The following is a 27294-nucleotide window of genomic DNA, read 5'->3' as shown; positions in this document are numbered from 1 at the left end:
CCAGCCTCCTTCCTCCCTCCCCCTCCCTGAACCCCAGTGCACTGTGTGCCTCCTCCACTGCAGCCCAGGTGACTCACAGGAAGCTGGCCCCATCCACACGACAGGGAAGGGTTCTGTCATGGAAGCCAGTCATGTTCCTCCTGGGCCATTCACACAACCAGCTGCACGACAGTCAGTGCCTTGTTACTGTTCTACGAGAGACAGTAACCTAGGATGTCCCCCACACACAAACGGGAAGGGCTTTACAGAAATATCTGGGTTGTCTCTGAATGTGAACAAGGAAAGCAGTGCCCCCACTGCGGGCAGCCATCACACAGTCAGCAGGGGGTGGAAGACAAACTGGCCAGAGGGAAAGGGCAGAGTAGGGGAAAATGGAGAAAATCATGGAGACAGTGTGAATAAAACACATTCTCTGCAAGCCCTGCCATGAGCTGCTTCTTCATGAGATTGAAGGGGTTTTTTTGTTGTTTTGTTTTTGTTTTTATTTTTTTTTAATCTTTAAGACAGTTTGAGTTAGGATGAGACAACCATCCAAACTGATTCAGGACGTCAGCCTTTACGGAAACTAAGAAAGCCAGATAATAAAAGTAGATGACTCACATGTGTGAAAAGTTTCCTTTCCAACTAAGGGCGGGGGGAAAACTAGAACCTTGAATTTGTGGTTATTCCACTATTCTTGCTATTTTTCATCACTCAAATGTATTTTTCAAGAATGAGGAACTTATTCTCAATGAATACAGTGATGGTTCCCTGAAAATTTGTAACCAAGTAGGGAACAGGTTGTTTTGAATTGACTTAACAATCACACAAGATAGACTGTAAAATTTATCAAAGAGTGGGGCTGAGTTTCTTATATATGATTTCATGCAAATTTTTGTCTACCTGATGATTTTTAGATTTTGTCTACAGGGTGAGTGAATAAAGGTGTCTCAACATGGTCCAGAACTAATGGTGTTCCCTGGCTCACTATGAAATCCAGGGTCATTTCTGTTTCCTTTTCCATGAACTTCTCCTTCCTCTCATTTGGTCTGTTTTTCAATCGGACTGTTTGTCTTCTTCTCAATTTGTAGGCACGTCAGAGACATGAACTTCTTGAACAGCTGATGTTACAGATGCTTTTCACAGCCTGTTGCCCACATGCAGCTTTACTCTTTTTTGATATACAAATCTTTTTCAAATTTTTAAAATAAAGTGGCATGTCATTTCTTCTATGGTCTGTGGGCCTTATTTCTACCTAAGGTAGTCTACCACTTCCCAAATTTTTACATGCCCCTAGATTGTCTCCAAATTCTTTATCATTTTGTTTGTAGAGTTAGAACTTAAACCAATTTACAAGGTTAATCAATCTGACATCTGCTTACATATGTGATAGGAAGCAAGAGTTCTAAGAAAGAGAGTTCTTTCAGCTCTGAGGGATAGAGCTTAAAGTCAATATTCAATGATACTCTGTCTCATTTTCTAGAAGGAACTGGTGGTTTCTGTTTGAAGCTCTGACAATTTTTTCTTAGTCCCTGAAAGTCAAATAGGTTTATGTCTGTTTTGGTTTGAGTCTGTTCAGATAATTCTCCCTGGGACTTGAAGGCTTTATGAACTGAAGGCATGACTGTTTTATAACTTCTGTTATTTTCTCCTTTTGTCCTCAGGGTACTTGCAAGGTAGATTTGGACCTGACCTCAGATCTTACTTTTTCATTTCTCATTTCCATCTCTTTGAAATTTTTCTCAGTGTTCTGGGATATTCCTTTAGAAAATCAATTTTGTGGGGCACCTGGGTGGCTCAGTGGGTTAAGCCACTGCCTTCAGCTCAGGTCATGATCTCAGGGTCCTGGGATCGATTCCTGCATTGGGCTCACTGCTCGGTGGGGAGCCTGCTTCCTCCTCTCTCTCTGCTTGCCTTTCTGCCTACTTGGGATCTCTCTCTGCCAAATAAATAAAATCTTAAAAAAACATCAATTTTGTTCTCAGCAGTGATTATTACTGTTTACAGGGTTCCTATTACATGTTACAACTAGTGAACTTAAGTTTCAAATCTTTCTTGTATTTTTATGTTTTAAAAGATTTATAAAATTTATTTGACACAGAGAGACAGAGAGAAAGTGAGCACAGACAGGAAGAGTGGCAGAGGGAAAAGGAGAGGGAGAAGCAGAGAGCCTCCCCACTTAGCAGGGACTCCCCACCCCCCCCCCCACAGGGTTTGATCTCTGGCAGACATTTAACCAACTGAGCCATCCACGCACCCCAAAGCTCCCTTTCAAAATCTTCAGTAAGTATTTTGCTGCTCTTTACTGTAACTGTATCCCCCTCAGACTTCTTGACAGTAAGTTTCTCTAGCTCTGTAGTCAGTTCTTAATCAATGAGGACACGTGCTCTGGACCTCAGTTTGGTGCTCCTCCACCAAGATGCTACCTGCCACTCAGGTGTGTGAACTCTTGCAGCTCAGGCCTAGTCACACTTTTGGGAACTCTGGGGCATCAGCGAACCTGCTCTAAGGGGACCATGCTTTGTGCATAAAAGCAGGCCCCTGCCATGAAGCAGCCCCTCTCAAACCTCCCCAAGTTGTCCTTCCCTACACAGCACAAAGTCTCTAAGCAACTCAACCTGCTGGGAAAGCCCATTTCTCTATGACCAAGGACCACAAGAGAGGGAAGTTATACCATGGGCCCCACACAGAAAGAGGTCTTCACTGAAAGCCTTCAAAAGAGAGTCTGCCTTTTTCTTCCAGGCATTCCATCATGGCACCTCAAAATCCTGAGATGCTCTTCCACTGCTCCCCCTGAGATGCCAAAACGCACTTGGCAGTCGAATAGGTCATTCCCACAGCCCACCTACATGATTCTTAAGGGCCTGCCTGGTGCTGGGGATGGGTGAAGGCAACACAGGCCCCTGGTCTTGTGCTCTGATGTCACTGGCTCTTGAGCAAAGGAAGGAAAATGAGAGGGTCCAGGAGACTGCACACAACACCATGTTCTCAGAACATCTCCCTGGCCCCCAAGATCACCTTGTCATGGCAATGTCAGCAGAGCATGGCAAGTGCTACCTCAGAAGTCCCTCTGACACCTCAGCAACAGAGAGAGAGCCCACCCATAAGCATAATCCCTAGAACCAGCATCCTTTAGGAACCAAAACCCCTATGAGTCAATTACTTTGGTATGTGTTAGTGTATTTTTACCTATGTAAAATATAAGAAAAAGAGGAATGACATACCTGTATGATTTGGGGCAGTACAGCAACTCGATTTTGAGTGCTTTGGATTATAGCTAGATACTTTTTTTCCAAAAAGAAATTTATAATCCATTTCATAAAAACAATGTGAATTGCCATGTATGGAATTTTTATACTATAAATGTTTTCATTGTCTTGAGTGGTAGTAATGTACATACACTGGCGCTGGTCTCAAATGGGGGATGTCTGGAAGGAAACAGAATACATGATTAGGGGAGTGACTGTAACCCACCACCCTAAACAGTTCAATTTCTCACAAACATATACCTCAGCTATATATTTGGTTGGATGAATATCAACTAAAACTTTAAAATTAACATACCAGAAATTATTAGGGATGACATTTTTTGGTAGACTTGTTTCTGATTCTGCCTTGTGACCTGACAAAGGTGGGATGGTGGCTCCTGTTACTGCTTGCTTATTACAGCTATGGCATACAGCGGTGGAAGTACTAAGTACTAAGCCACTAAAAAATTTGAGAAAGGATAAGCAATTCTAATAGTAAGGATATTTTCACATACATTATAACTAATTTAATATTTTAGGACTGAAACAAATCTAGAAGAATGTACAGACATTCTTCATCATTTCAGGTACTTTAACATCCAATACTACCCTAATCAAATCCATGGGACTTTAGTTTTATATAGCCTTTTCCTTGTAGATGAATCTGAAGAATAGAATCAGTATAAACTACTTTATGTCTGAAAGAATTCATCTTTGAGTATCAGACTTGACCAGCTCCACAGAATTAATAACAAGTCCCTTTCTTGGTGCAGCCACATTGGGAAACAGTGTGGAAATTCCTCAAAAAAATTAAAATGGAGCTGCCCTATGACCCTGCAACTGCACTCTGTATATGCCAAGAAGATACAGATGTAGTGAAAAGAAGGGCACATCTGTACACCAATGTTCATAGCAGCAATGGCCAAAGTCACTGAAGTGTGGAAAGAACCAAGTTGCCCTTCAATGGATGAATGGATAAAGATGTGGTCCATATACAATATGGATTATTATGCCTCCATCAGAAAGAATGAATACCCAACTTTTGTATCAACATGAACTGGACTGGAAGAGATTATGCTGAGTGAAATAAGTCACCAGAGTCAATTACCATATGGTTTCTTACTTCTGGACCATAAGGAGTAACACAGAGGACATTGGGAGATGGAGGGGAGAAGTGAGTTGAGGGAAATTGGTGGGGGAGACAAACCATGAGAGACTGTGGACTCTGAGAAGCAAACTGAGGGCTTTAGAAGGGAGGCAGGTAGGGGGTTGGGTGAGCCTGGTGATGGGTATTATGGAGGGCACCTATTGCATGAAGCACTGGGTGTGGTACATAAACAATGAATTCTGGAACACTGAAAAGAAATAGAATAATAAAAAAAAAGTCCCTTTCTCCTTCTTTAAATTTCATAATCAATACAAAAAGTTACATGGTATTGGACTTGAGCTACTACTTGCTGTATGTCCAGCTCTCTTACTGACTTTCTTTTTTTTTTTATTTTCAGCATAACAGTATTCATTGTTTTTGTACCACACCCAGTGCTCCATGCAATCCGTGCCCTCTATAATACCCACCACCTGGTACCCCGACCTCCCCTTTTATATACTTTTTTATATACCTGGAGGCACTTGCATGAGGCAGACAAGTTCTCAATAAAGAACTTTAATTTCAATATATTAAAGTATACTATGTTTTCCACAGTGAATATAGACTATTTATCAAATCAGAAACAAGTTCTGAAAAAAATACCCATATACAGATAGCTAACAAATACACAGCCCGGTACCTCTAAAGGTTAGTACTTCCACATATTTCAAAAGGCATCAAGTTTCTGCTGTTTTCCCCTGATCCAAGCATGCACATTTGTGTGTATGTAAGTAAACACCCAAAGACAACTGAATTAGTAGTCCACATTCACCACATGGATTAATGCCTGTTGTGATCTCTTTCCCTCCCAAATTGTTTCTGATTATTCACTTTAACTAATTTTGCCTGCTTTCCAATAATAGGGAGAAGAAAATTTGCTTCCCCACCCCAGCACCAATCAAAGGGATACTTCTGTCCTGTGAGCCTTCATTTTTCATAGGGGAAAACAAACAAACAAACATCCAAAAAACCCTGAGCAGTGAAACTAGAAATTCCCTCATGTTTCCTTCCTTTCTGGAGCTTACTGCCCTTAGGTTGCACAGTTGCCCAAATATTGGCTCCTCCATAAGAAGCTGTAAGTAGCACCTAGTGGATGAAAGATCCAGGATATAAGGAAGGGCTACTCTGGGCAGTTGCATGGCCTGGGATGGTCTGCCTCACCACTGGGCAAGGTCTGGGGTCTGGGGTCACCATACCTCAACACCGTTAAGAGAAGGCTTCAACAAGAATGTTTATTTCACCATCTTTGCCTGAGAAAATAAACACTGCCTTCAATAAACAGTTTCAATAAAAAATTAAAATTTTAAAGCTTAATTTTAAATATAATTATACCAAGAAGAATCATGACACATGTTGAATTATTTTAGGAGCCACAGTCTTCCTGAGGTACAAATAAATAGTTTGTACAAATAGGTAAAATCATTTATTAGGAAACTTTAAACCTCTTACAATAAAGTTACCATTAAATATAAGAATAAAGTGACTATTTTGCTTAAAAATAAACAAAGGTCACTTTGAAGGAGAATGGCAGCTTCCCTGTGGACATCCTCTATACCCAGCCCAATCAGTACTTACCAAGTACAAGTTTGTAGATTTTGCTAACATGGTAAATGATGGAAATAAATGAGGAAGACAATATTTTTAAAACAGTGTAAAAAGAACTTTAAAACAAGTATCTTGATTCTCCTTATTCTTCCACTCTAATTTGTAGCCTTTGGATAATATGTGGGAAAGAACATATATACATTTAAATTTTAACTTAAATGTCTACTGAAATAAAATGCTATCTTATTAAAATTCCTATCCAAAATTAAAAAAAAAAAAAAAGTCATGGTGACAAATAATGTTGACAATCATGCAATGTAATCCTATCTTAAAACTCAAAACATGCTAAGAATGAATATTTCAAAACTAAATGGTTCACTTTGTTAAAAATATTCTGAGTATTAAAAATATCACCCAATGGTATCATGTTTTTAAACTCATTCTACTCATCATGCCTGTATTTTATCCCACCAGTTCTCTCTAATGACTTAGCATTCTTTCTTGTCTGCTCTCCTCTCTCATTTCCTTTTGCCAGCACCAAAAACACAAAGTCTCCAAAGTCCTGAGAGCAGACTGGAGTATCCCTTTGTCTTCTAGAAGCTGTGCATTTTGACCCTACTGGTCCATTCCACCTGCCCATTAGGCAAGATTGCCCAATAGGACAGTGCAGTCAGGAAGGGAGGCAAGGACAGAATCTTGAGGAATAGCAGAGAGAAAGAATCACCTTAAGAAAACTGGCAAGAATTCCTCTCTTACATTGAGGTCTTTCATCCATTTTGAGTTTAATATTTTGTTCTAATAACACAACTCTGGGTGGGCTCCCAGTTGGCTCCTCAGTGGGGACACATCACCAGGAAGACCACACCATGATTAGAATTTAGAATCTTCGGCACCCCCACCCCGACCCCTACATTCCCCCAGAGAGGGGAGGGGGCTAAAAGCAGAGCACATCTATGTAAGGAAGCCTCCATAAAAATCCTCATAGCAGGGACGCCTGGGTGGCTCAGTTGGTTAAGCAGCTGCCTTCGGCTCAGGTCATGATCCCAGCGTCCTGGGATCGAGTCCCACATCGGGCTCCTTGCTCAGCAGGGAGCCTGCTTCTCCCTCTGCCTCTGCCTGTGCTCGCTCTCTCCCCCTTTCTCTCTCTCTGATAAATAAATAAAATCTTTTTTTTTTAAATCCTCAAAGCAGGGGTTTCAGGAAACTTCCAGGTAAGTAAACATATCCAGGTATCAGGAGGGGGATGAAACCCAGCTCCACAGGAATACATTCCTGTGCTTGCGACCCTCCCAGACTGTGCCCTTTGTGTCTCTGCATCTGACTGTTCATCTGTATCCTTTATCATACCTTTCATAAATTGTAAATGAAAACAAATGTTTCCCAGAGTTCTGCGAGCCACTCAGTTGAACCGGAGGAGGAGCTGAAGGAACCTCTGATTTGTAGCCAAGTTGTAGAGAAGTTGTGGGTAACCTGGGCCCCTCCTACTTGTGACTGGCACCTGAACGTGATGGAACAGTCTCACGGGACTGAGACCTTAACCTGTGGGATCAGATGCCATATCAAGGCAGACAGTGTCAAAGCTGAGTGAAACTAAAGGACACCCAGCTGGTGTTGCAGAGTTGCCTGGTGAGTGAAAAATCCACAGCATCAGCCTCAGTGTTAGAAGTGAAGTGTTCTGTGTGAATATGGTAATATGAAAGCAGATGGGAGAACTGAAATGTTTGCTTGACATACACTCTCACACAAAATATTATGTATGCCAGGTCTTTGCTGATGTGATATAGCACATATTCAAGTTCTAGTGAAATATCATAAAGAGTCAACTCAAAAAACAAACAAACAAACAAACAAGCAAACATACAAAATATGGATGAGCTGGGAGAAAATAAGCAATGTTTCCTCTTTCCTATCAAGAGAAAGTCCATTCCTGAATTATCCAAGATTTTGCTTTTACCTGAATAACCATACAGTTCAATAGTACTTGAAGGAAAAAGCATGTTTGGTCCTCAGCGATCCTTTCCCCTGATATGGCCGGCAAGAGTGGAGTGATTCTTGTGGATCTATCTTTGCTCCAGAGTGGGGAAAAAAAGGAGTTCTTTCACCAACGTTCAAAGGGTTTTTAAAAAATGGCCTTCATTAAAATACATCTGCCCCTCCTTTGGAACCTGCTCACGCTACACTCCAGGCCAGCGAGCATCAAGGGGTTGGAAATACGGTACAAAGTCCCATGAAGCCACCTCTCCCTCTAAACTATTCTTCTCTCTGCCAAATTCTGCTTCGGTCAGCCTAAGGATCAAATACCTGTCTTTGGGCAATAAAGTGCTGTGCATTAATCAATCATTGGCCCTAACTGGCAAGTTCCTTAAAGACTCATGGGACACGGATGGTTGCCATGACTTTCCCAGGAAGCAGCTACTGTCTTTCCATGAATGTGGCATGAAAATACACAGCTGGGTGAGCAGATGAATGTCCACTCGTGAAACAATCATGCTGAGGACAATAAACAGTAGTTTTGGATGGCAGATTTAAATTTCATTCACAGCCAAGAAAACACTCCAGATACATGATGTGTCTCCACTTCCTGCTGTTTCCAACATCTGAGTCCTCCCTTCCATTCCTGTTTCCACCACTTCAGTAAATGTCTCCCGTCCTCATTGCATATAAAAAAGGCTCTAATTCTTTCTATTCTAATGTCTGTAAGACATTACTGTGAACAAGAGCAGGGGATAATTCCTCCTCCAAACCCATCTACGAAATAAAGGGTTCTATTCAGGATCATGACAAGCTGAGGAATCCCTCAAGAGAACTTCCAGAGTCATTTCAACCTGTAAGGCTGGCTAAAATGTTCCTCACCATCTGCCACACCAGGGCTAGGACTGATGAGTGTGTCCACCATGCAGGTCCCTCTGGATGACATGATCGCTGGGAAACCAGGCACGAGGCAAGCAAAAATCAGCACCTGCTCTTCTGCAACGTTTGTCTGAAGTCCTTGAAGCCATAGAAGAAACAGATTGACTTCTTCAGATCTTACCTAAAAACAAAATTAAAGGTGACAAAATTAAACACATGTTTATGCAGAGATGCACTGCAATGCAGATTCAGTTCTGAGAAAGAAAAACTAGAAGTTAAAGGTACCGTTAAACTCCTGCACCAAGTTCTTAGTGACAAGGAAGCAGGCGTGCGGCAAGAAGCCCAAGGGTGAAGAGTTGGGGTCTGGAGCCACAGTGCCTGGTTCCAATGCAGGCTCTGCTTTTTGCTTTTTGCTAGCTTAGCTGTGGCCAGTGGAGAACCACCAAACTTCTCCGTTTGCATCAGTCTCTACCTCTGAAAAATAAGGATGATAAAAGAATTTACCACAACGTGCTGGCACAGGGATAAGTGACTTACAACAGTGCCTGTATCATCAACTGTCCTTTAATCACAAAAATAATGCAAAGACAATCGTCCTCCAAATTTACAGTGTGCTTTGAATAGGGTTTTTTCTATAATATGCATAAGTGTCATGGAAAGTTCTTGAAAAATCTCAGAGCTAAATAAGACCTTAAAGACCTGGCTCAGTTATTTGACCTTGAAGCCCATTCATCAGGCATTTCTACACCAGCCCTCCTTTTTTTTTTTTTTTTTTGCCTGTGCAGGTAGCTACCTCGAGGGCTGCCGCAAAATCATCACTTCCACAAAGAACCATTCAGAAATTTCTGGAACTCATATCATTGCTGGACTTCTGGCATAAGTCCATTGTTCCTGGTGGATGCTTCCAGTAGTAGGAAATGGAACATGCTCAATGAGGGCAGGGGGTTGTGTTTGACTTGCTCACTGCCATATCTCCAGCACCTAGAAAGGTGCCTGAAACACATAGCTGGCATCCAGTAAATGTGTGCAATAAATGAGTGAACTAGACAAGAATAGATATGCACTGGTAGACGTGGCCTGTGGAGTACAGCTTCAAAAGCAGGAGAGTATTGAGACTCCTACATGGTAAGTTGCATGGCACTGAGTTAAAGAAAATGGGTCCTACAATCAGACCAAAGGTTAAACCTTGAAAGCTGTGCGATCTTGGACAAGTCACCTACAAGAACAAAGACCCCTGTCTTCTATTGATAACAGCTGGGAAGAGAGAATCCATTTCAGAAGGAAAGGGGACACAGTACAGCTGTGTACGACACTTATATTGTCAAGATGGCAGTGTAAATTCACTTCATGGGGTCCCACACCATCATCCCCCACTTCCATTTGAAATACATGGTAATGATAGATGAAATATATATATATATTTTTCAGTGTAACAGTATTCGTTGTTTTTGCACCACACCCAGTGCTCCATGCAATCCATGCCCTCTCTAATACCCACCACCTAGTTCCCCCAACCTCTCACCCCCTACCCCTTCAAAACCCTCAGATTATTTTTCAGAGTCCATAGTCTGTCATGGTTCACCTCCCCTTCCAGTTTCCCTCAACTCCCTTCTCTCCATCTCCCCTTGTCCACCATGCTATTTGTAATGCTCCACAAATAAGTGAAACCATATGATAATTGACTCTCTCTGCTTGACTTATTTCACTCAGCATAATCTCTTCCTGGAAGAGATTATATATATATTTTTAAAAGATTTATTTACTTACTTATTTATTTGACAGAGAGAGATCACAAGTAGGCAGAGAGAGAGAGAGAGAGAGAGAGAGAGAGAGGAGGAGGAAGAGGGCTCCCTGCTGATGCAGGACTCAATCCCAGGACCCTGAGATCATAACCTGAGCTGAAGAGACAGGCTTTAACCCACCCACTTAGCCACCCAAGTGCCCCTAGATTAAATACATATATTTTTTAAAGATTTTATTTATTTATTTGGCAGACAGAGATCACAAATAGACAGAGAGGCAGGCAGAGAGAGAGGAAGGGAAGCAGGCTCCCTGCTGAGCAGAGAGCCTGATGTGGGCTCTTCAGGCCGAACTGAAGGCAGAGGCTTTAACCCACTGAGCCACCCAGGCACCCCTAGATTAAATATATATTTTTTTAAGAGAAAAGAAAAGTTAGCAAGTGAACCTCGGAAAAAAACAAAACAAACAAAACCCAAAACTGACAAACATCTCCATGAAGCAACAACCGCAGAAATTCTCAGTGATGCACAGATGTGTAGCGACAGGAAAAGATGTCTGGAGGCTGACTTCAAGGAGGACAAGTCGCTCCCACTGGAGATAAAGGCAGACAGAAAGGCCTGCTCGCTTGATGCCTGAAGCCACAACTTCAACTGGGCTGGCGGACTTGATTGCACACCACTTGCTTCACCAGAACACTGTGAGGTTTCCAGTAGCTCATTACATCTAAACACTACTGCCTCCTTTAACAAGGTTTCCCTTCCGGATTGCCCCTGACTTACAGGGATAGGCAGTAGGTGTCCCTACACGTGCTCCTTCCAAATTCTCTCCTCTCTCTGCTTTCTTCTGATCCACTTTTTATTTATGGGCTAGCTTTACAGGATATCCCTTCTGTGATTAAACAGATCTTAATAATTCTACCTTTTGTAAAGGAAGCCTTCCCCAATTATTTAGATGTTGATAAATATTTACCTCTGAATCTCCATAAATCATCACTTTATATGGCACCAACATGTAGAAAAAAAGAATGAAGTTACCCAATTTTCAGAATGAACCATACAAATTACAACCTAACATCTAAAGCCAGAGACAGAAAGAGAACATCTGCATAAACTAAAGTAATGCGGGTTCCTTATTCATTCATTCATATTTATTATGCAAAATGGAAGTTTTAGGAAGATTAGAATAATGCATACTTGTTCTATTATATAGGCAACTAATCCTCTGTAGATGGTAATGTATCCATAACTCCATCTCCAATCTAGAATTTCTGAACACGAGGAGAGGGTAGGGTATTAAAAATCTCCTCTGTGGGAGGTAGAGCATTACAGTGTCTGGCTCTGGCCTTCCTGCTGCAGGATGAGACTTGCAATTAGTGATGGCAAATGGAATTCACAAAACATTTCTGGGCTTTAGAGGACATCGGAAAACTAACAAAGGACTTAGAAAACGGTAGGAAAAAAAGCAGGAGGAAGAGGGAGGTGGCAGAAACAAGTGAGCCAAAACCTGATCTGTAAGCAACAAGTTCAAGAGAAACAAATCAGGGTGCCAGAGAACAAATGCCATTTTTCACTGCAGGATCTCTACAGGCCTGTGCCCTCCAGACCCCGTTCCCACCACATGGTAAGTTGGGGGAACTGAACCTGATTTTCCTTAATAAACCAGGACCCTCAAATGGGACCAAAGTGATCCCAACTAAGAACACTCCCAGCCTCCTGGCAAAGGAAAGACAAACCCTCCAGGAAAAAACAAACAAACCAAAAAACCACCAAAAAACAGAATTAAAAGAGATTACATCTATGTTCCAATAAATCTGGTCTCAAAATCCCTTCACAGAGCATGCAAGAAATGAGGCCACTGTTAGAGACAGAAGACTGAGGGAAAATGAAGACTTCAGACACTGGAATGATCAGATACAGAATAGAAAATATTACATGTTAATTGTTTAAGAACACAAAAGGGGTTTAAAAATGAAGAAGGATCAAGAGCCTATCAAAAGCAACAGGCCAAGTGTGAACATGGAACTGAAGGAAGTTAAACAGGGACCAAAAATCACTGAGACGTAAAACACAACAGAAAACACACCAGAATGGTGGGGCAGTAGATGAGCCCCGAATGAAGGACTTCACAACACTGCACCAAGAAGTGAAGACATTCCCCAGAATGCAACACAAGGAGGCAGGAGAAGAGGATGAATGCCAGCTTGAGAGACACAAACAACAGACGGGAGGTTTAAATAAGAATCCTGGGAAGTACAGTAGGACAGGGTCAACATTTCAGAAGAAAACAGCTGAGGATATTACAGAAATGATAAATCCAGAAATACAGGAAATGCACAGATACCAAGCAAGATGAGAAATCTTCAATTAAACATTTTGTGGTAAAGCTATAGAACACCAAAAACTAAGAAAAGGTTTTAAGGAAAGCCAGAGAGAAAAGGCATTTAAAGGAATGAACAGGGTGGAAACAGGATTTAAAGCTGCTACAGTTGTAAGGCGATGCTAGTAAAATGGTACCTGTAAAGGGTGACAGGAGTATTTTTACTGCCACTACTGCTAATACTGTGTCTAATGCACATAACAACTGAAGACTGCGAAGGTTAAGCTGGAGCAGAAAAAAATTAAATGAATTATGACCCTCAAAAGAAGCATCATTTCAGGGCGCCTGGGTGGCTCAGTGGGTTAAGCCTCTGCCCTCAGCTCAGGTCATGATCCCAGGGTCCTGGGATCGAGCCCCGCATCGGGCTTTCTGCTCTGCAGGGAGCCTGCTTCCTCCTCTCTCTGCCTGCCTCTCTGCCTACTTGTGATCTCTGTCTGTCAAATAAATAAATAAAATCTTTAAAAAAAAAAAAAAAAGAAGGATCATGCCAATGAATTTCACAACTCTAGTGATCACTTTAAAAGCATCTCCTCTTTTGATCATAGCATTTGTATCATGTCCAGGATGAGATATTACAGCACACATGATAGAATATTTTAAAACAATAGTCCATTTTGCTCAAACTCCATGTTGAAAGCAAACGACTCTGTCAAACACTTTGAAGAAGGTAAAAGTAGTGGAACCATGTTTTGTCAAGAAAGCCCAGGGAGAAAAGCAGGTAGTAAAAACCAAGTAGCAGTACGGAGGAAGGGGGGCAGCCTCAGGAAGAAAATGAACACCGTTTTCTTCTGCTTTGTTCTCTTTTTTGTTTTCTTGTTGTTTGTATCTTTTTTTTTTTTTTTTTTTTTGGTCTTTCCCAGAAATCACTTCATATATATACATTTATCTGTTCAACTTCAGTGAAAGTTGGGAGGAAAAGGTGCCAGAACTTTTGAATGGTTGTCTTCAGCTGAGTGCTTATTTTCTTCCTTCAGTTTCTCTGGGGTTTCCCACTATTCTTCAATAAACATGTGTTGCTTTCTGGCAGGGTAAAGCAAAATGCATTTTTAAAAGAAGTAATGGCAGGTCATCCGTCCATCCAGATCAGGAGAGAGCCCATACAAGGGAAGGCAGAGAGGGTAGTAGACTCCCCTCTGTGAGTTCCTGCCCTCTTGGTCTTTCCTCAGCCCTTGCTCTCTGCTCTGTCTCTCCAGTCACACCCCAAACCCAGAGCAACAAAAGGACTGTTCAAAACTTAAACCCTGTGAGAAGGGCCACGCAGAGGCAAGGAGAGCCCTGTAAGACTCTGAGCCATGTGGTCTGTATCTGAGACTGCACATCTCCTTGAGCCACGTTCCATTCCCTCCATGCCTAATGTTGGCCTCGCGTTCTACAGAAGCAGTCAGGGCATCCATACACTCCTCTCTGTGTGCTTTTCTGTATACCTGATCCCATCTCAACCCACAACACCCCCAGCAGCATGCACCATCTGTCATCTCCCTTCAGTCAACCTGCAAATAGGTAAACACAGCCTGTAAAACCCACCCTTGTCCAAGCTATGTCTGGAGTTATGATCGTCTGTGTCTTTACCATCAAACTTTCTAAAAGGCTATTCTTGTGTGTGACCTCCATGGTCTCACGCCCCATCACTCTATCTCTCTGTCTGGCTTAGGACTCCACGACTCACCTCCCATTTTCTTTCAGTACTCAGTGACAACCTCCTCGATCTACCCCCACCCCCTAATCAAGCTGCTTTGCAACTTTTCACATCATCGAACATTGCTGACATTTCATTCCTTGAAATCTCTCTTCTCTAGACATCTGTGCAAAAATGCCTTCCTGGCATCAAAGCCACGTCCCTCCCCTTCCATCCACTACTCCTTTATTCTTCCCCTTTATCTGCCCAAGAAAAGAAGGAATTACCCTAAATCCTTAACTGTCACTCTCTCTACACGGAATATATCCCTTGGCAACAGCATGATTGCATCTCTCTTCCCCCAAGCACCCATCCCTACATTTTGACTGTCCAACCAGAACCTACACCTGCGGGTCCCACAGACACCTCAACTCAGATTGCCTAAAGCTGCACTCCTCCTCTTACCTCCTGGACCCGGCTCCCTTCCTGAGTTGCCACGACTGTTGTGGCAGTTGACACATCAGACTCAACATTCTGAAAGCACAGAGGCACCCCTAAGCCTACTGCAGCATTTTTTTTTTCCATAGCCGAGGTATGGAAGCAGCCCAAGTGTCCGGCAACAGAAGACGAAGTGGTACATACACACAATGGTATATTACTCAGCCATCAAAAAGGATGAGATCCTGATATTTACAACAGTATGGATGTACCTAGAGGGCATTGTGCTAAGCAAAATAAGTCAGACAGAGAAAAACAAATACTGTATCTCCAGTGATGAATCCTTGAAAAATGCCCTACATATTCAAGTTTTAATGCAGGACAAGAAGCAACAGTTTTTGTATATATCACCACGATATAAAATAAAATCTTTAAAAAAAAAAAAGGGAAATAATAGGACAACAGCAATTAGGGTAAAAAGACTTAACAATTGTCTTGCTCATCATCACCAGCACCACACCAGTTACACGTCTGGCCCCCAGGCCAGCATAGCAGGTGTGAGGACAGGTACAGGCAGAAAAAGTGTTACTTGTCACATTTTTTGAAAAATGATAAACAGAAGGGATGCCTGGGTGACTAGGCTGGTTGAGCGGCCAACTCTTGATCTCAGCTCGGGTCTTGATCTCAAGGTGGTGAGTTTGAGTTCCACACTGGGCTCTGCACTGGGTGTGGAGCCTGCTTTAAACTAAACTAAACTAAACTAAACTAAACTAAACTAAAATAACACCTCTGTCAAAAGTACGTGAATTCACAACTTACATGTAAGTCAAGTTCTACTTGTTCTAAGACAGCATGAAAACCAAGATGTCGTTATCAAGACAGGAAGCAAGATAAATTGTGTATTCCATGTGCCGTGAGATGACTCCAACTGCATCCAAGTCAGCCATGGCCCTCCACACATCTGCAAGAGAGGGTATATTATCCCCATTAGCACAGAGGAAACCAAGGCTCAGAGAGGTTAAAAAAAAAAAGAGTCCAAGGTCATAGCATCATTTAGCAGCATAGCCAAAATGTATAGGAATTACCTCAAAATAGGCCAGACTAGTGGAAGAGTTATGAAAACCCAGGTAGAACGCTGCCTCAGAAAGGCAGATAATCAATAAAGGAAAAATAAAGAGGCGCCTAGGTGGCTCTGTTGGTTAAGCATCTGCATTGGGCTCAGGTCATAATCCTGGGATCTTGCCCTATGTCAGACTTCCTGCTCAGCAGGGAGTCTGCTTCTCCCTCTGCCTCTGCTCCCCATTCATTCTCATAAACAAACAGATCAATAAAATCTTACCCAAAAAAAAAAAAAAAAAAAAGATTATAAGCTTACAATAAAGATATGAATGATGAGTCAAAGCTTTCAGTGACACACCCACACCTGCCTACAGTTCTCTGGCTAAAACATGGGTGGAATTGATGGGGTTAGAAGAACAGGAGGCACATAGGCCCGGACAGCACAGCCCCAGCAGATGCAGAATCCTGGTGTAGGTTTAGCTAGCTTTCATTGTCCTTTAAAATGTCAAAGCTAAAGAAATCTGGTAGGGTTATTGAAGTCTGATCCTGGGGGATGCCTGGTTGGCTCAGTCTGTTAGGCAGCAGCCTAACATGACTCTGGTCATGATCACAGGGTCCTGGGATCAATTCCGGCATCAGACTCCTTACCCAACCAGAAGCCTGCCTCTCCCTCTGCCTGTTGCTCCCCCTGCTTGTGCTCTCTCACTGACAAATAAATAATCTTTAAAAAGAAAGAAGAAAGAAAAAAAGAAAAGAAAAATAAAATCTGATCCACAGTATAGACCAACACAAAGGAGGGTACTTTCTTGGGCTGATTTCTGATTGTTTGATTTTAAGTAGGCTCCACAGCCAGCACGGACACTAGTGCAGGGTTTGATCTCAGGACCCTAAGACCATGAACTGAGCCAAAGGCAGACAATCGATTAAGCCACCCAGGCACCCCACTTTCTTGGGTTCTAATGGGACTTTTCCTAGGTTCTAATCCTAGCTGTACTGGCTGCCAGGGGGAATGAAGTCCAGCACCACAAGAAAAGCATCCCAAGGCAGCAGTCCTCTGCAGAAGATTTGCTGGTGGCTGCCATCATCAAAGAGTCAGTGGGTGAAGTTGTTGAAGCACAGTGGGAACAATGATAGCCACTGCCTTTTGGGTGTCACTGAATCATCCTACTCATCTTCAGGAAGCCTGGCCCTTCTCCAGTCAACGCAGCAAAAGCAAACTTGTTAGAAGAACAGGGGAGGGGGCCATCTCCCTCCCTCCCAGAAACTGAAGCAACCAGCCAAGCAGTGCAACACTGGAGTAAAAATAAAAATGTGAAGGAATGCGGCAGCACCTGGGTAGCTCAGTCTGTTAAGCATCTGCCTATGGGTCAGGTCCTGATCTCAGAGACCTGGGATCTGAGACCCACATCAGGCTCCCTGCTCAGTGAGGAGTCTCCCTTTCCTTCTCCCTCTGCCCCTGCTCCTAGCTCATTCTCTCTCTCTCTCTCAAATAAATAAAATCCTAAAATAAGAAATTTAAAAATGAAAGAATGAATCAAAATGCAGAATTCAGAAACAGAACTACAGATATAAAAACTACATATAAAAACCTGAAATATGACCCGGTGAGTGAGGAAGGATTATTAAATCATGATACTGTATGAATTGATTGCCAATTTTTTCTTAGAACATAGAGCACACTGCACTACACGAAAACAAAAACACAAAATTAGGATTGAATACAAAAACAAAATTATCAGTGTTATTCCATCAAGTGTTTCTCTAACCTACTGATCAAAACCTCAGTTCATTCTCCAAAAGAATCTGGGCACCACCTCAGCACACATGAACACATTTTCAGGCCACAGTTCACACTGCTCCAGTCCCCACTCTAAGTCCTGAGCCATGGGCTCCTCCAGGCAAAGCCACCACCAACTATGTCAGGGCCCCTGCCCTAGAAATCCCCAAACCCAACCACTTCACAACAGGGAGACTCAGGGAGATTCAAATGGGCAGAAACGTGGGACTTTGACTTTTTTTTTTTTAATTAAAAGAAAAATACAGCAAGAAACATTTCTAGCACAAAGTGAAGAGCTAATCTCTCACAATGTCGAGAGTATTAGAATTATCAATACACCATCAATAGTTTGATAGGTCAAACAGGCCAAAAGCTGGAAACACAAGAGGAAATGCTCACAGCAAACAGACCTGAAAGCCAGGGCCTGGACCGGCTGACATGGCTCTGCCGCTTACCACAGCGAGAAAGTGTAACTTTCCTGGGCCTCAACTTCCCTCCTGGCCAGCAGGAAAGTGGCAACACCACAAAACTCATGTCTGGTCGGGGATTACGTGAAAGGAGAATGCTCGGTGAGAGCCCCGCCACACCGCCCGTCCAGCCACAGTCTGTGCCCAGTGAATGGGAATTTCCTCTACTGCAGCCACACGAAGAGCTGAAGGATCTGCACAAGATGCCTGTTCATTTACCAGTCACAAAACCACGTTCTGCCATAAACAGAGAGGGCAAGAGACCCCAAGAGATGGGAATATCCCTCACCCTTGCCTGGACCAGGCTTTCCAGACAAGTTGGAAAGCCCACAGCAGCTCTGCCACTGACTCTGAATGAGCCTTTGGAAGACAACACCATCCCAAACAACAGTTTAATTTACTTCTCTTTAAAAAGCAGTGAGACAAGGTCTTGGCCACATTTTCATAAATTAACAGCTTAGGAGGCTAAACCCCAATGATTTACTTATGTCCCCAGCAGGCACACCTCCACTCGTGGGCAGCTTCAGGGAGAAAGGGTGCCTCCCCATCCATGAGGACACTCTCTGACATTCATCTGCCTGAAGATGCTTCCTACCCATGGGCATTTACTCCCTGGAACCCTCCCCATCTAAGTTCCCCTCTGGATGCTGCATGAGGCAACTTCCTCACACCCCCATCACCACTGGCGACACCTCAGCTACCCCCGAGCCTTCAAGCAGGGTGCACCTGTGTTTGCTGCCAAGCGTCCCATCAGCCCAGCTCCATCACTGATTTCTGTACCCATAATTAATTAACTTATGCATGTATGTATATATTTATTTTTACAGATTCATTTATTTTAGGGAGAGAGTGACAGAGACAGAGATACAGAGAGAGCACACACACACAAATACAGGGAGATAGAAACTCCAGCAGATTCTACACTGAGAGCAGAGCACACCTCAGGGCTCAATCCCACCACCCTGAGATCATGACCTTAGCTGAAACCAAGAGTTGGATGCTTCAACGACTGAGCCACCAGGCACCCCTCTGTACCCTTAATCTTAAGAAAAGACAGACACTGCTTCTTTCTGTCAGCCACGGCCTCATAAGCCATCTGTCACACAGCCAAAGCTTCCAGAGGATAGGACCAGGTCTGCAACACCAGTGATGCCAGAGTATCACTATAAAACTACAATCTAGTGAGTACCAGGCTCTTCTCTAAGCTCCTAATATGGCCTTCTATTTTGTACCCCTCACAGACCTACATGCTAGGTATTATCCCCAGTACACAGAGGGGGACACTGAGGTCCATGGCTTACCCAAGCGATCTACTTTTATGTGGCAGCAGCAGGGGCCTGAACCCAAGTCTGTGACTCCAAGGCCCCTCCGTCAACTCTGTTACTCATGCAGCCCCAACACAGTCATCAAATACCTCCCTAAACCCTCATCCCTCCTGTGAAAAAGCATGGTCTTCTGCCATTTCCCCGATGGGAAGAAAGCCGGCGTGAGCCAGATATAGTGACCTGCCCATGATGGTACAGGCGATGTCCCCCCTGTTCTCCCTCCAACACCCATGTCATTCTGCACGAGGCCCCATGGGGTCCTTCATGCTTCCAGTGGAAATCTCTGGTGAGACCACCAGGCTCCTGGCAGGCCTTCATCTTGACCCTGGAGGACAGGACCAGGTAGGAGAAACCAGCTAGTTAAGCCTCTGAAATGGGGTCCTACCACCCAGGAAAACCCCCTTATCTCCAGGGCATTGCCCGTGTGAATTAGTTGGCTTTGTAGAGGGCTCCACAAGCACCAGCCTTGGTGAGTCACTTTCTCTAAGGTGGTGGCTGAGACAAAAAGGACCCAGGAAAGAAAGGCATAGGCTGTTGTGGAACTCCAGTGCCTTGGCATCAACAATTAATGGGAGCAGCTGCCTCTGCTCACCAGATCTGCATTTTATGTGGGGCACACTGTTCAAAGTTTACACCCCCCATCTCTGTAACCTTCACGACAACCCCTGGAGCTCCCTGCACCATCATTACCACCTCACAGACAAGGAGACAAGGCATGAGGGGTGTGTAGAATGATGCAGCTCTGTGCTGGGGCCAACCTGGGGAGGACTCCCACAGGCTTGCTCTTCCCACTGCTGCAGAAGCAGCTGAAAACATCGAGTTTTGTTTGTATTATGTAGAGTGGAAAAGTCAACCATAAAGGTCATTCAATTTTTAAATGGATTATTCCTCAGGATAAAAACAGTTCCAAAAAATAATTTCCGAGAAGTTCAACATATTCCTCCTTACAGGTGCCTGGAATGTGATGGAATGTTTTTAAAATAAATTCTGGCCCATCAGCATACCAGACAGAAACTGGAAGTAAGCTGTTGCAGGTCCCCAAAGGCGCCGTCACAACCCTAAGGAGAAGACATATAACTTTCACTGTCCCAAAGTGGTTATGTTTAAAAAAAAAAAAAAGAAAAAACAGGCACAGGTGGAACATTTTAAATTACAGACTTTCAATGCAGGGGCAGTGGGGGCAGGGGGTGTGTCCCCCCACTACCCCCAAATGTTTCAGCTATATATAGTGACTTACCAAAGTGACTCATCACAAGTACCTACAAGGCGACTGACAGGGAACTGACCGATGAGGAAGGAATTCGGACTGCTTAACAAAACCAACACAACTTAGAATCTTCATTATTAAGAAGAGAAAACCATTTATTAAACACTCGCCAGGCACCAAACCCGCTAGGCACTGTCACACGATCTACTCATCACAAGGCTGCCAAACTCAGTGCAGAAACTGAGGCTGAGTAAGTCACCTAAGGTCATGCAGCACCAGAAACTGGATTCCAACCAGGTCTGACATCAAAGCCCACCCCAGCTTGCTGCAATGCTTCAGAACCTAAGCTTTGTGATGATCAATAAACTACATGCTTAACAATGTTTACACATCTCTGTTAGAATTCAGGGAAAGGTTTTTAAAAATGACATACACAAGGGGAAAAAATAATACAGGTTCTGGAGGCAGGCTGCCCAGGGTTCAAATCTTGGCTCCTCCACTTGCAAGCTGTGTGACCTTGGACTCCTTTAGCTCCCCTGTGCCCATATTTCCATGCATTAAAATGGTAGCCATAACAGACCCTATCTCCTAAGGCAAATAAAGCATTTTGGTGTTGTTGTTGTTGTTGTTTTGCTCCGCAGGAAGATTTTATTATTTATTTGACAGAGAGAGAGAGACAGGGTGAGAGGGAACACACACAGGGGGAGTGTGAAAAGGGAGAGCAGGCTTCCCACTGAGCAGGAAGCCTGGTGAGGATTAGATCCCAGCACCCTGGGAGCATAACCTCAGCTGAACAACTGAGCCACCCAGGTGCCCACAAATAAAACACTGAGAATCATTCCTGGCATGAGTTAAACCTCAGAAGGTGTGGGCTGGTGTTACTTCTTGCTGGGCACTAGATAGGGTCAGCAGCCTCAGGCCCACTGTTTTAGCAACTCATTTGCATAAACAAAGCCCAGGCTCAGCCACTTTGTGCTTACCCTATGGTTTCTTCCTGTCACTAACATCTCTCCTCACTCCTGCTCTGTGGCACTAAGCTCTGGGCCTCAACTTCCCATCTGTCAAATGAGGTGAGGAGCCCAGCTGATCTATCTGAGGTCCTTCCAGCTGGGCAACCTAGGATTCTTGGTAAGTCAGGGCCCAGAAATTTCAGAACCATCCTAACACAAACATTACCAGATGACACCCACTCATTTTCCTCAAATCTTCTCTTCCGTGTTATGTATAAATGCTTATTTTCATGGCAAATCTTCTCCAAGATCCCAGAGCTCCACGAGCACCCAGAATAGGCTGGGCAGGCATCCCCAGTGCTGAGGCTGGGGACATGATGGTCAGAAGCTCTGACCTCCAGGGGAGACGGATTCCAAATCAAGCTGCTCTGATAAGCAGGTCTTCCCTGTTAGAGAGGATTTCAACAGACCAGGGTTAAGAGGAAGTGCAGTGGGACAGTGGGCTGGAGGGGTGACAGAGGGATGGAGAGGAACGGCACGATCAACAGAGGCCAGCCAAGGCAGCACTGATGCTCAATGTGAGAGGGTGGGCTGGGGACACACTGTGAAAATGGCTTCACAGGCAGGAAGCAAGCCCAGCTCAGCACAAAGCAAAGTCCTGAGCAGGAACCTTCTGGGACCAGGTTGGACACTAAGGTGAGCTGAAAATGGCTGTGGGACCCAGTGCAGTCTGAATCTCACCCATGCCTCTCACAGGCTGGGTGACCCCGGACCAGTTATGCTACGTCCTTTAATGTTTCCTAAAGGGTATATTCACTCCATAACCCTGAGCCATGGTCTCATTTCGGTGAGTGTGGGAGGCCGCAATAAGACTTGAGACGAGAGCCAAACCAGACCCTGACTTGTGCCTCCTTTAAAGTCCAAATAACCTAACAAAAGGTTTAGGACGGGAAAAGTTGAGTAGCACTGGGAAAGAGTCTGTGCTATGTGTTGTGCGCTCGCCTACGTGACTTCCCACATGCTTACTAAACAAATGAGAACAATTCGGTTGGGCTAAAAAGTTCGTTGCTGGTCCTTGCTGCCTTAGTACAGCCCATAAATTACTTTCAGGTTTGCTGTATTTGTACTGGCATCAGCCATTTGGCGTCATGAGGAACCGTAGTTGCTTAACTAAACACAGATGTAATGTCACTATATATATGGCCTTAATGCTTTGAATAAACTTAGCACTGTTGGACATCCTCCTCAGTGCTCCTCCTGCCCCCCATCTCTTTGCTTCTCGAGTTCTTTTCTTCATCCTCTTACCCTCATGTTCCTGGTTGATTTGTTGCGCCGGCCACGACAGGTGAGGATCTGATGGTGCCCACAATCTACAGAGATCCAATATATACAACTAGGACAGCCTGGAGGGGGGGGGGGCAACCCAGGCTGGACAGGGAGTTAAGAAGGAGTCAGGAAGGGCGCCTGGGTGGCTCAGTGGGTTAAGCCGCTGCCTTCGGCTCAGGTCATGATCTCAGGGTCCTGGGATCGAGTCCCGCATCGGGCTCTCTGCTCAGCAGGGAGCCTGCTCCCCCTCCCCTCTCTCTGCCTGCCTCTCTGCCTACTTGTGATCTCTCTCTGTCAAATAAAATAAAATAAAATAAAAAATCTTTAAAAAAAAAAAGGAGTCAGGAAGAAGTCATTCCCACACTTGAGGCATGGGTTGGTACTGACCAGAGACACTGGGCAAGAGACAGTGTCCTAGGACTGCTGTAAGACTAGCTGGGTCCAGGCAAAGCACCTAACAGTTTGTAGATGTAACCCATCTGTAAAAGGGGGGCGGGGGGGTGGTGGTTGCAGCTGGTTGAGCATCTTACTCTTTGTTTTGGCACAGGTCCATTCACCTGGCCCACTCACCTGTGCCTGCATGTGTTCTGTGGTGTGCTCTTTATCTCTCTCTCTCTCAAATAAATAAATCTAAAAAAATAAAAAAAGGAAGTCAGGAAGGATCAGGAGACCTGCTGTTAAGGTCCCAAAGACTCCACCCTCCTCAACTAGCCTCCGGAAATAAAGTAAGTGGATGCCCAGGAGCCTCCTGGACACAAAACTTTCCAAAGCAAAGCTTTCAATTTCATACTGGAGAAAAGGTTGCTGTGCAAATTCAAGACAAAAAACCCGGCCAGGGTGGGGTGGGTTTGGATGGGGTTGGCCCTGTAGGGCTCTGGCCACTAAATGCCCACTGCCCAAGCCAGGAGCCTGGAGTCTGTGCAGCCAGTGCTTCCTGAGGCTTCCACATCATGGCCTCGACCTGAAGTTTCCTCCTGGAAGCTCCTTACCCAGGGAGGCCACCTGTGAGCACCCCCTCACACACAACCCAGCTTCTGCCCCTCCATCCAGCTGGAGTGAAGGATCCCCAAGCCTGCTCTCTCTGGTCTCTCCTGCACAGAGAGGAGTATGTGCCCCAGAAAGGAGGGTCCCTGAGGATACCTGAGTCCCTGGCCCGAAGACAGCTGGCTTGAGAATGTGGGGTTTTGGTGATCTAGGCACAGCAGTTCCTAGAGGAAACAGGGTAGGGAGCTCCAAGGTGGAGGGGTGTCCCAGGAGTCTGGGATCGCAGATGCCAGGGGCCCCCAAGTGGAAGGGTTTCAGTGACTCCAGAGGTGAGAGGGGCCAGGGGTCAGGCCTGGAGGTGGACAAGGACCTGTGGGGTAGGGGGCCGGAGATGGAAGTGATCCCAGGGTGGTCGCAGGCCCAAAGTAGAGGTGTGGGGGTGGGGGTGGGGGGAAGGGGTCCATGGGCCAGAAAGGAATGGTATCCTGGGGCTCCTGGGTAAAAGGCAGTTGAGGTGGAGGGGGCCCAGTGGGGCCCTGGCTGTGCGGGCAGAGCCAGCTCCTCTCAGGTTGGGGAGCCCAGCGATTCTGAGGGACAAAATTTTCCATCAAGTTCTGGAAAAGAAGCCTGTCAGCACAGGCGTCTCTCCGGGGGTCAGAGGAGCCCAGTGGTGCTGGTCCTTGATGTCAGTAGGGCCCCACAGGTTCCCTGGATACAGAGAAGTGGAGCGAGGGCTGTGGGGCAAGGGCTGTGGGGCAAGGGCTATGGGGCGTAGAGCACCAGGCCAGCAGGAACCTGTCCGCCAGGCCCCCCTCCCGCTCCCTTGGACGAAGCAGCAGGTGGCAGCGGGCAGGAGGGACACAGCCTCCCTCTCTCCCTAGCGCCCCTACCCCTCCCCAGCCCCTCAGTACCTGAGTCAGCAGGGCACCGATGCACTCCCCCGCGCCCTGCCCCGCCAGCCCAGAACCCCTGCCTCCCCGGGAGGCGGGAGGCGCTACTTGCGCAGTTAGTTTGCTGGGGCCCGCAGAAGGCGGTGGGCGCTGCGGCGGGTGGGGGGCGGCAAACAGCGGTGCAGGCCTCTGCAGGCCCGCGCGCCCTCGCCCAGCCTCCTGTGTGTCCTGTCCGGTGAGGGGCCTGGCTGCGCCCCCTGCCGGTTCCCGCTGCTCTTCTGCTGACTCCAGGACCCAAGTCCCCCGCCCAGCCCCGGCCTCCCTGCTGCTGCTTGGTTCCAGGCTAGGCCCGCTGCCGCTCCTGGGCGGCTGAGCTGTGGCCCCGGTGCGGTGTGGCTGGCCCTTTTCTCTCCCCAGGGCACAGTGGAGCCGCGAGGGAAGGCCTTAGGGGATCTTCCGTCTGCTCAGTGCCAGTGGACACTCTCCAGGGGCCTCTCTACCTGGTGGGCTCCACCCATGGCCATCTTGGAACCCCTGGAATCCCCTTCAGAGACCAGGTGAAGCCCTCCTTGGGGAATCCAGGCTCCTGGGACCAAGGCGAGTTGGTCTTGTGTACTGCTGTGTCTGTTCCCTGGCCTGGCATGGATTGACAGTTGCTGAATTGATCTATTCTGGGGTCATCAAGGGCAGAGGAAAGAGTTCGGGGCTGGGATCCCCAGGCCTGGGGTCCACACAGGCTTGGAGCCCTCTTGGCTGTCCCTGACAGAATGACCAAAGAGGAACCCTCAGAAACATGGATCTGCCTTGAACTGGCAGAGCATTCAGGGACAGGAAGGGGAATGTCTCCTTCGCAGAGTATCTGGAAGCCTGCAGTGGAAGATGGATTTGTCTGAGCCATGGTCATTAGTGTTGGGCCAAGGAACCCCTGGCTTGCTTCTCCTACCTGCATCCTAGGTCTAAAAGGGTGTCTGGGTGGCTCCCTCAGTGCAGCATCTGTCCAGGGTCCTGGGATCCAGCCCTGCATCTGGCTCCCTGCTCAGTGCAGATCCTGCTTCTCTTTCATCCTCTCCCTCTACTTGTGCTGTCAAAAAAAAAAAAAAAGTTAAGAGGGGGGACAAAATGGCGCGGAAGTAGGAGGAGGCGTCTTTTCAACTGGTACCCCAAAATGAGCTGATTACCTACCAATCACCCATGAACTCCAATCACCCATGAAATCAGCCTGAGATCAGAATTATACACATCTGGATCTCTACAGGGGGAGAAGAAGCCAGTGGGCAGGTAAAGCGGAGTGGGAACTGTGAACTGATATCAGAAGATAAACAAAAGGGGGAGGGAGCTACCAGAGGCAACCAGTTGGAAAGTAATACCCCAATACGAGCGAGAGTGCCCTGCGTCTGGGGACCAGCATTAACTCGGAGACTGGTTGAAAGCACTCCAAAAGAGCAAAGGATCTCGGGGGAAATTGTGGGAATCAGGGCGGCTAGGGACAGGGGCTTAAGTCCCCGGTCCCAGGACAGCCTCCCTTGGCGCTAAGGCAGAGAGAGTGCGGCAGAGAAACCAGCTCTTGGTCCCTAAGCTGCCAGCGCACGCGAGAATGCATGGGGTCCGTTTCCTGTGAGGGGATGGGAGCCACACCAGGCGGCAGAATGCGAGAGTCCTGCTATAGAGCCTGAGATACTCCCCTGAGAGAGGTATAAAGGCCCCGCCGGTGCCCTTTGATACAGGCCCTTGTTTCAGAGCCTGCACCAAACTCTCGCCCCAGAGAGGTGCGCGAAGGCCCAGCCTGGTGCTCTCAGACCTGTGTCCCGTTCTCAGAGCCTGAGACCCGCACGTGAACCTCTGTCTTCCCTGAAATTGGTGCGTGCAAGGTGGGCGCTCTTAGACCCAGAAAGACCAGGCACTCCCAGCCCGGGCCAGCGGGAAAATCTCAGTGTGCAATTGCTGCTTGGAACCTCTCTAGGAGTCTGGAGGTGCCCAAAGCGGCTGCTGCTGTGCATTTGGGTACAAGCAAAAGATCCTCCATCCCCAGGGACAGCGACTTGGAAACTGCTCTGGCAGCGGTCAAGGGGGAACTTATTTGGGCTCTGCAGCCAGACTGAGGCTTCTCTCTGAGAGGGAGATCAGGGTGCAGTTTGTTTTCCTCTAAAACTACAAAAACCATCAAAAGCGGTCAAAGTGAGAAAAAAAAGTGAACAAACAAAAAACCCGCCAGAGAACAAAAGCCTGAAAAAAAAGAAAAGTTTCCTCAGAGCCCACCCCCTTGAGGGGGGCGGGAGTACTTAAGTCAGGGAACATCAGTGACTGAAAACCCACATGGCAGGCCCCTTCCCCAGAAAACAAACCAAGAAAGAAAAAAAAAAAAAAAAGAGAG

At 45.8% G+C, this 27294-nt stretch overlaps 1 protein-coding gene across 2 annotated transcripts in view; it reads right to left on the bottom strand.

Moving 5' to 3' along the window:
- Positions 1-2767: 2767 nt before the first annotated feature.
- Positions 2768-27294, bottom strand: part of LOC123388182 (piggyBac transposable element-derived protein 5-like) — a 35527-nt gene continuing 11000 nt past the window's right edge. Inside the window, exons 1-5 of one of the 2 annotated variants that reach the window (XR_006602743.1) lie at positions 25867-25999; positions 15758-15899; positions 9055-9243; positions 8773-8950; positions 2768-3407 (exon numbers count right to left, since the gene is read on the bottom strand). Coding sequence is in view for 1 of the 2 variants with exons in the window: in XM_045067384.1 (XP_044923319.1) it covers positions 15781-15899 (119 nt within the window). In the remaining variant the exon portion in view is untranslated. Of the gene's footprint in view, positions 3408-8772; positions 8951-9054; positions 9244-15757; positions 15900-25866; positions 26000-27294 lie in introns of those variants that run through there. The other variant, XM_045067384.1, reaches the window with a different exon arrangement.

This window comes from Mustela putorius, unplaced genomic scaffold, assembly GCF_011764305.1.
Source record: "Mustela putorius furo isolate JIRA1106 unplaced genomic scaffold, ASM1176430v1.1 tig00003893_pilon_pilon_pilon, whole genome shotgun sequence".
Classification (NCBI taxonomy): Eukaryota; Metazoa; Chordata; class Mammalia; order Carnivora; family Mustelidae; genus Mustela; species Mustela putorius.
The sequence above is the reverse complement of the archived record's forward strand: the minus strand, read 5'-3'. Positions and strand labels throughout refer to the sequence as shown.